We start from the raw sequence: 8,244 nt of genomic DNA, 5'->3' as shown, positions 1-8,244 counted from the left end.
TCACCCAGGTCGCGCAAAGACGTCCAAGGCCTGACAGGAAGGGTGGCAGCCCTTAATCGGTTTATTTCAAAATCCACCGATAAGTGCCTGCCATTCTACAACCTGCTCCGAGGAAATAAGAAGTTCGAATGGACAGAAGAGTGCGAAAGTGCTTTCCTCGACCTGAAGGCACATCTAGCCGAGCCACCCATATTATCCAAACCAAAGGCGGGAGAGCCCCTTTTTCTCTACCTAGCTGTCACAGAGGATGCAGCTAGTGCTGTATTGGTCCGAGAAGAAGACCGGGTTCAGAAACCGGTCTACTACATCAGCAAGAGACTTCTCGGGGCTGAATCCCGATACCCATTGATGGAAAAATTGGCGTTCTTCCTTATCAGGCCGTACTTCCAGTCCCACTCAATACACGTCATAACCGATCAACCTTTAAGGCAGGTTTTGCAAAAACCTGAAGCATCGGGACACCTATTAAAGTGGGCTATCAAACTCAGTCAGTTCGAGATTTTATACACCCCACGAACTGCTATAAAAAGTCAGGCCCTGGCCGATTTTGTAGCAGAGTGCACAGGATTCCGGGAGGATCCTGTAGAAGACTCATCCCAGCTCACCTCGGCCCAGGCTTCATGGAAGATCTTTGTAGATGGCTCATCCAATGAGAACGGCTCCGGGGCTGGAATCATTTTGATATCCCCCGAGGGACATAGATTCCACTCGGCACTGAGATTCGGATCCAAGGCCTCCAACAACAAGGCCGAATACGAAGCTTTGCTGGCCGAACTGAGAATAGCCCAGGAGCTGAAGGCGAGCTCCGTCCAGTGCTTCAGTGACTCCCAGCTCGTGGTAAACTAGGTTCTGGGCGAATATCAAGCACGAGGAACCAAGATGGTTGCCTACCTGGCAAAGGTAAAAGTTGAGCTGTCCGCATTTGGGCGAGGCTCAATCAAGCAAATACCTCGGGAGCATAACGCTAACGCAGACGCTCTTACCAAGCTCGCCACCTCCGGGGAGACAGAGTCTTTGGGGTTAGTGCCTGTAGAATTCTTGGAGAAGCCAAGTATAGAAGAAGTCAGGGTGGAGGTCGAGATGATCGACGCCAGGCCGACCTAGATGACCCCCATTCTTGAATATCTCACCAAAGGGAAGCTACCTGAAGGGCGTAATGATGCGCAACGGGTACTGTACCAGGCCCCAAGATATACGGTGGTAGACGGGGTGCTATACCGGCGTGGGCACTCCCTACCTCTCCTACGATGTGTTCTTCCAGGCGAAGCAAAGGCCATTCTGCAGGAAGTGCATGAGGGCTTTTGCAAGGATCACAATGGGAGGCAAAGCTTGGCCCTAAAGGTCTTAAGGCAAGGGTATTACTGGCCCACTCTGTCCAAGGACTCGATCTCGTATGTCAAGAAATGTGTCAAGTGCCAGCGGTTCGCCACAGTTGCTCGAGCTCCCCCAGTCGAGCTAAAGATGATCTCTTCCCCGTGGCCATTTGCGGTCTGGGGAATCGACTTGGTTGGCGCCCTCCCTACTGGAAAGGGCGGGGTCCGATACGCTGTGGTGGCCATCGACTACTTCACAAAGTGGGCTGAGGCAGAACCTTTGGCAACAATAACTTCCAAAAAAGTCCTCGACTTCGTGGTTAAGAGCATTATCTGCCGATTCGGGCTGCCCAAGAAAATCGTTTCCGACAATGGGACTCAGTTCGACAGCGACCTATTCACCGAATTTTGCGAAAGGTACAGGATCATGAAAAGTTCTCGTCTGTGGCCTATCCTCAAGAAAATGGCCAGGTCGAGGCCGTCAATAAGACCCTAAAGGCGAGCCTCAAGAAGAGACTAGACGAAGCCAAGGGGTTCTGGCCAGAACAGCTCCCCCAGGTCCTGTGGGCATACCGGACCTTGCATCGGAGTCCTACGGGTCATACTCCTTTCTCCCTGGCTTTTGGGAGTGAGGCAGTCCTCCCTGTGGAGATTAAGGTACCTTCGCATAGAGTCCGGGCATATGACCTGGACCACAACCATGAGCTACTTTGCACTTCCCTTGACTTGGTTGATGAAAGACGAGAAGATTCGCAACCCCAGCTCGCACATTACCAGCAAAAAATCACTCGATATTTCAACTCAAAAGTCAAAAAGCGCACCTTTAGCATTGGCGATCTGGTCCTCAAGATGGTTTTCTTAGCCGGTAAGGATCCCAAAGATGGAGTATTGGGACCGAACTGGGAAGGGCCATATCAAATCATCGAGGTCATTAAATAAGGAACTTACAAATTAGCTCGGCTCGATGGAGGGGTAGTCCCACGAACTTGGAACGCCATCCATTTGAAGAGATATTATCAATGACACCCTTGTAAGGCCTAAAAGGCCATTTTTTATGTATTAAGCAATGAGAATGAACTTTTCCTTTATGATTGTACATGTTTACAAGTGTAATCTAAAGTAACCACGAAAGACCCTTTCCTAGTTACTTGGGGGGCATATGGTGCCTGGATATAACCAGGTCGCCTTAAAGACTTAGAAGTTAATTTAAATCGATTGATCGTTGTTTTTCTTAAAAAACACGAGATATTGATAAAGGATTAACGCGAACTAAGCTCTACCCTGGATGCAACCAGGTTCTAAAACTTAGAAGTTGGTTTAAATCAAATGATTGTTGTTTTTCTTAAAGAGCACGAGATATTGATAAAAATTAACGCGAACTAAGTTCCTGGACATAACCAGGTCATAAAACTTAGAAGTTAATTTAAATCGATTGATCGTTGTTTTTCTTAAAGAGCACGAGATATTGATAAAAATTAACGCAAACTAAGTTTTCAAACTAAGTTCCTGGACATAACCAGGTCATAAAACTTAGAAGTTAATTTAAATCGATTGATCGTTGTTTTTCTTAAAGAGCACGAGATATTGATAAAAATTAACGCGAACTAAGTTTTCAAACTAAGTTCCTAGACATAACCAGGTCATAAAACTTAGAAATTAATTTAAATAAATTGATCGTTGTTTTTTTTAAAAGAGCACGAGATATTGATAAAAATTAACGCGAACTAAGTTTTCAAACTAAGTCCCTGGACATAACCAGGTCATAAAACTTAGAAGTTAATTTAAATTGATTAATCAGTGTTTTTTCTTAAAAAGCACAGGATATTAGTCAAAAATTAACACGAACTAAGTTTTTCAAAGTAGTGACTAAAATACGTAGAGGCAAAGGGAAATAAACCAATTAAAAGAAAAAATTGATAAAACCAATTGTCTCGAGGTGGAAAAACCTCTTGCAAAGTTACAAACAAAAAAAATGAAAATATTAAAGGAATGGGTGCGAAAAGGAAAGGCCCTAAGCTCCACCAGGCTGCCTCGCGGAGGTCACTGTCTCGCCCTCCTGCTCGGCTACGATGGGTGCCTCCCAGGTCTCAGAAGGTGCCTCCTGCTGGAGGCGAGCTTTGAACCCCTCCAGGAAGACCTCCCCGTCCGCTCCTAAGAATGAGAAGTCGCCATCCGGGTTATAGGCCCAACAATGGTAGAGCATGTCCTCCATGGCGGTGTTGGATGCTGCCTTCTCCGTTTCCAAGGCGGCCTTAGCCTCCTCGGCCCCAGCCTTCGCAGAGTCTAGCTCGACCAGCGCGGCAGCGAGGACGGCTTTGGTAGCCTCGGCCTCTTGAAGCTTGGGACGGGCTTCTTCCAGCTCGGCCTGTACGGCCGCCAGAGCATCCTTGGCTTCCTTTTCCTTCTGTTGGGTCGTCTGCAAGGAAGTCTGATGGGCGGCCAAAGCCGCCTGATGCTCGCCCCTCATATCCTCGAGCTGGGCCTTGGACCTGGCTATGCTCCGGTGAAGGGCCAAGACGCTCTGCAAAAACAAAGGCAACTGCCTTAGAAAAAAAAAGAGGAAAAATAGGGCAAGGCATGATAATAAAAAATAAGGGTAAAGTGTGCTTACCTTTAGGGCCATGCCCAATGAAGATTCCATTACGCCCACCGAGCTCCTTGTTTCGATGGCCCGCAGCTCCCTCTCATTGAAGTGGTAGAAGTGGTCGACGGCATAGCTCGCCGTCTCATACACCGTCCCCCGAAAGACTTATGGAATCTTCTCCAGGGCCTGGGGGTCCACCGGGATACGCACCTCGGGGGTCGCGGTTGCCGAGGCCCCGCGCTCCGCTCCTATGTCCCGGACAAAGGCCGGTAGCTCGCGGAGGGGGTGGGGGCATGTTCCCCACAACAACAAGAGGTGCAGTTTCCTCGGCTGGGGTCTGCTCTTTCCCCTTTGAAGGGGACTTGGTTGGGGTCCCAGCGGCTTTCTTCGCCACCCGGAGCTTCTTCATTTCGGGCCCAGAGGCCCCAGCTGAGGAGTTCCCTCCGGTGAACATAGCTCGTAGATTTTTTCCCTCGGGCTGAGACATCTCCTCTGGCAAAACAAAGACAACATCAATATATCAGTTAGCAGTCATGCAAGAACAAAAACAAGGGGAAAAAAAGAGAAACTCAAGTATATGTATATACTAAAAGGAATCCTACCCCCTGAGCTAGAAGAGGAATCTATGGTCATGACCATCGGCCCCGGAGCTTCTGCGGGGGAATCTAAGACAATTACTTCTCGAGCTGGTGCGAGTTCTGGATCCGAGGCGGGGGCTAGAATCTTCTATGTATTGCCTAAGACCCGGAGCTACGACACCCTCCTGGAGTGATGGCCATGACCGAAGGTTGGTCCCATACTCCTCGAATAGGACCAACCTAAAGGCTAGCGTGTTGTCTACAACTATGGTACCCCTAGGGCGGCTACTTTCGTAATGCAGCACGAGCCGGTCGACACAATGGAGCAGGGTTACATCAAAGTCTGGATCACTTCGATGGCGTTGGACGAGCTGTGTGGGATTGAACCTAGCTAGCCGGGGATCTGTAGTGGCCCTATCTAAGTTCCTAAATATATATGGGTTACCTTGGCCGGAGGGACCTGCAGCTGCTCCGGACCGGATCCTCTCCTCATCCGTTCTTTGGGCGACCGTTAGCGCCCGCTTCGTCGTCCTCACGAGGGACACCTCGTCCTCCTCATCCTCATCCCCCGCGGCCTCCTCCTCGGGGATAGGCCTCATCTCGCGAGCTGGGGAAGGCACCCGGGGCCTCCTCAGGTTCAGAGTCTGGCCTGGGGAGATCAGCTTGCAGGCTAAAATGGCTACAGAATTGTTCCAAGTCAGAAGCTAAAAAAAGAAAAAGGAGGGGGGGGGGGGGGGGGGGGGAGCTAATCGATACTTAACTAATGATCTAAGGATAACAAGCACGTGGATGGTTGAAGTAGTGTAGCTCGCAGTTGTGAAACCTCGTGGACATGAAGAACTGGTCTTTGAAGTTGTTGGGGTGGAAAGGCAGCTCGATGAACGCTGCCGTATTTGGGAATCGGGTCAGGTAATAGAACCCGTCGCCTCGCCCCCGCTGCTCCGGGTTGGCCTTGAGGCAGAAAAAGTACAAAATGTCTGCCGGAGTGGGGACCTCCCACTCCTGTTTCAGAAAAAGGTATGTCAACCCCGCCATCAGGCGGTAAGAGTTGGGGGGAAGCTGGAAAGGCGCCAACCTCACATAATTGAGGAAGTCGGCGAAGTACTGGTCCAGCGGGAGGAAAGCCCCTGCCTTGAAATGCTCGTCGCTCCACGCCGAGAACACCTCGTCGAGCGGCGCGCAGCTCCGCTCCCTTCCACAGGAGGTCAGGCAATTAGGGTGCCTCTCCCCAGTTCGATGTTGTGGGAGAGGAATATTTTATTCACTCTCCCCTGGTCGGTGATCTTCGAGACGATCCTCTCCGCCTTGAAGAAAGCATCAGGCACCACCTCGAGCTCCCGCTCCACTGCTGGCCCGAATGTGGGGATCGGGGAATCGGCCATCACCTCATTTCCCTTGTGCTGTTGGGAAGACGAGCTGCCTACGTTCTTCTTGGGAGCGTTTTTCTTGGGTCCCATCTGGTCGCCTAGAGAACAAAAGAAGAATTTTTAGAAAAGGCGACCTAAAAATGGAGAAGAATCTGAAGTTGTTTCCTTTGCACGAGCTGAGGTAAGCTCAGCCCGGGGAGGGTGAGACCACGCGGTTCTATGAACCCGCGCCTATACTCCCAATGGATCCCCATTTACTTGGGATTCATGTGACAGGAGGGTCAGGATGAAAAATTTCCTTGGAGGGAAAGTTTCAGTAGGCAAGGGGTACAAAACCGCCTATGAAGCGTGCCTCTTAAGCTACCCGGTTTTGCACCCAAAAGTACTGGATATTTTAAACAACCATACCGAAAATCCTACCCAGAAAATTTCCCCAGAAAATGCATCCTATAAACTGTGTTCCTAAATGATTTTCTACTACAAGCGATACCCTAACCTAAAAGGGCTTTCACCCTTCATGCCCACAAAAAACCAACAAAACCTTGCATGCGGCTACAGTAAATATTTACCTAGGCTACAGTGAAAAATAATTTCAAAACATGCACAGTCAGGGGACTTACGGAATATTCTGGTTGAAAAGAGGATGAAGGGATCGTCTGGGTTGGGGCTTCGTCGGGGTAGTTGATTCCAATGCTTCAAGGGAACCCTTACACCTGAACTTCTTGAGTGCTAGGAATGGCGGCCGGAAAGAAGAGGGTTTTTCTTTTGAAGATGAAGAAGAGAGAAGAAGAAGGAAAATTCTGAAAATTTTCAAATGAACGGGTGGCCCATGCGTAAGGTGGCCACCCCTTTTATATACGTGAAAGGCCACGTGAGGAGGACCGTTGGATTGCCCTGATGTGGGATCCAAGGCTCTCAACTCGAAAGGCGGAACGACGGCTGAGTGTAGGCTATGCCATTTAATGCGGTTCTCGGAAGACGTACCGTCACCAACCACGATGTTCCACGTATTCGGCGCCTGCATAAAATGTGGAATATGAAGAGTTCGTGGGGAAGCCTAAAAGCCCCTACTATGGCCCTACACGACGTCGTGTACCACGAGCAAGGGCTTGGGGGGCAAATGTACGCCCTAATTTCCCTTGGGCTATTAGCGAGCTGAGATACGGCCTAAATCATATCAGCCAAGTGGATCCCCCATGACCGGAGCTGCTGTCGTCAGGTCCTACCTCGTTAGCTCGGGTATCCAAAGGGTTCACCAAGATTACTTAAGGACTGAGTCTGGACTCTGAAGGCCACAGGTCGAGGGAAGCATCCAGCTCGTGGTACGAGCTAGAGTTGGAGGCTGTGACCTTTTGTAAAGTCAACCACGCAAGGTAAACGTGCATATATCAGACATCACGTGTCTGATATATCCCTGACTTCTCGAACACGCAGCATGAACGTGCGTATTCAGGCGCCCACGACTGGGTTGGGCCGTGCGGCCCATTATCCCCCTTACATATTGATTAGACCACACTTCATGTGTCAGGTTTTAGGAATTAATCATGAATGTCATAGAAGTGACATGATAGGTAAGAAGGTCACGGGATGACCTTCTTACCAACTCCCAGATGCCCTCTCCTATAAATATGGAGACCCTGGGAGTTGCAAAGGGTTGGATTCTATCGTATAAAGAAATACCCTGTAAAAGAATACCAAGCATATAGCAATAATATTGACTGGTGGAGAAGAAGGATTTTAACCTTTGAACCACCTAAAAAACGTAATTGTGTCACCAGTCCATTTCAAAAAGATCATTCATCTATTTCGGTTCATCGTTAAGCACTAATCCCTTCCTCTTATTTTCTTAATTACCTGTTGGCGAAGAACCGCGTCAACAGTAAGTATTCTTATATTTGTTTATCTTTGAATTCAATTTTAGAAACATGTTCTAGGTTATCTCATATTAATTTGTTTAATATTAGATCTACATGAAAATAAATAACGATATTGTATAAGTTTTCCCAACAGTTGTATGGTAGGAAGTGTAGATTTCCCATTCACTGGGATGAGATGGGTAAGAGAAAATATTTGGGTCCTGAGGTAGTTCAGAGGACCATTGAGGCTGTGGAAAAGATTAGAGCTCAGATGCTCTCTTCTTACAATAGACAGAAAAGTTATGTTGATATGAAATGAAGGAACGTGGAGTTCCAAGTGGAAGACTATGTCCTCCTTAGAGTTTCACCATGGAAAGGGGTGAGGAGATTCAGGGGAAAAGGGCAAGTTGAGCCGTAGATTTATAGGACCGTTTGAGATCCTGAGAGGATCGATCAGGTGGCCTATAGATTGGCCTTACCATTGACACTGCCAGCCGTATATAATGTATTTCATATTTCCATGTTGAAGAAACATGTATTAGATAA

At 48.5% G+C, this 8,244-nt stretch overlaps 1 protein-coding gene across 1 annotated transcript; it reads right to left on the bottom strand.

Moving 5' to 3' along the window:
• Window positions 1-3,324: 3,324 nt before the first annotated feature.
• LOC133813983 (uncharacterized) lies at window positions 3,325-4,091 on the bottom strand. Its single transcript, XM_062247007.1, has 2 exons — window positions 3,925-4,091; window positions 3,325-3,834 (listed from the first exon to the last, which is right to left on the bottom strand). Exons 1-2 carry the CDS (start codon window positions 3,952-3,954, stop codon window positions 3,325-3,327), a joined length of 540 nt encoding a protein of 179 aa, XP_062102991.1. The 5' UTR covers window positions 3,955-4,091.
• Window positions 4,092-8,244: the final 4,153 nt, after the last annotated feature.

Source organism: Humulus lupulus, chromosome 2, assembly GCF_963169125.1.
Source record: "Humulus lupulus chromosome 2, drHumLupu1.1, whole genome shotgun sequence".
In the NCBI taxonomy this organism is placed as follows: domain Eukaryota; kingdom Viridiplantae; phylum Streptophyta; class Magnoliopsida; order Rosales; family Cannabaceae; genus Humulus; species Humulus lupulus.
Note: the sequence above shows the minus strand (reverse complement) of the source record. Positions and strands in the feature narration are given on the sequence as shown.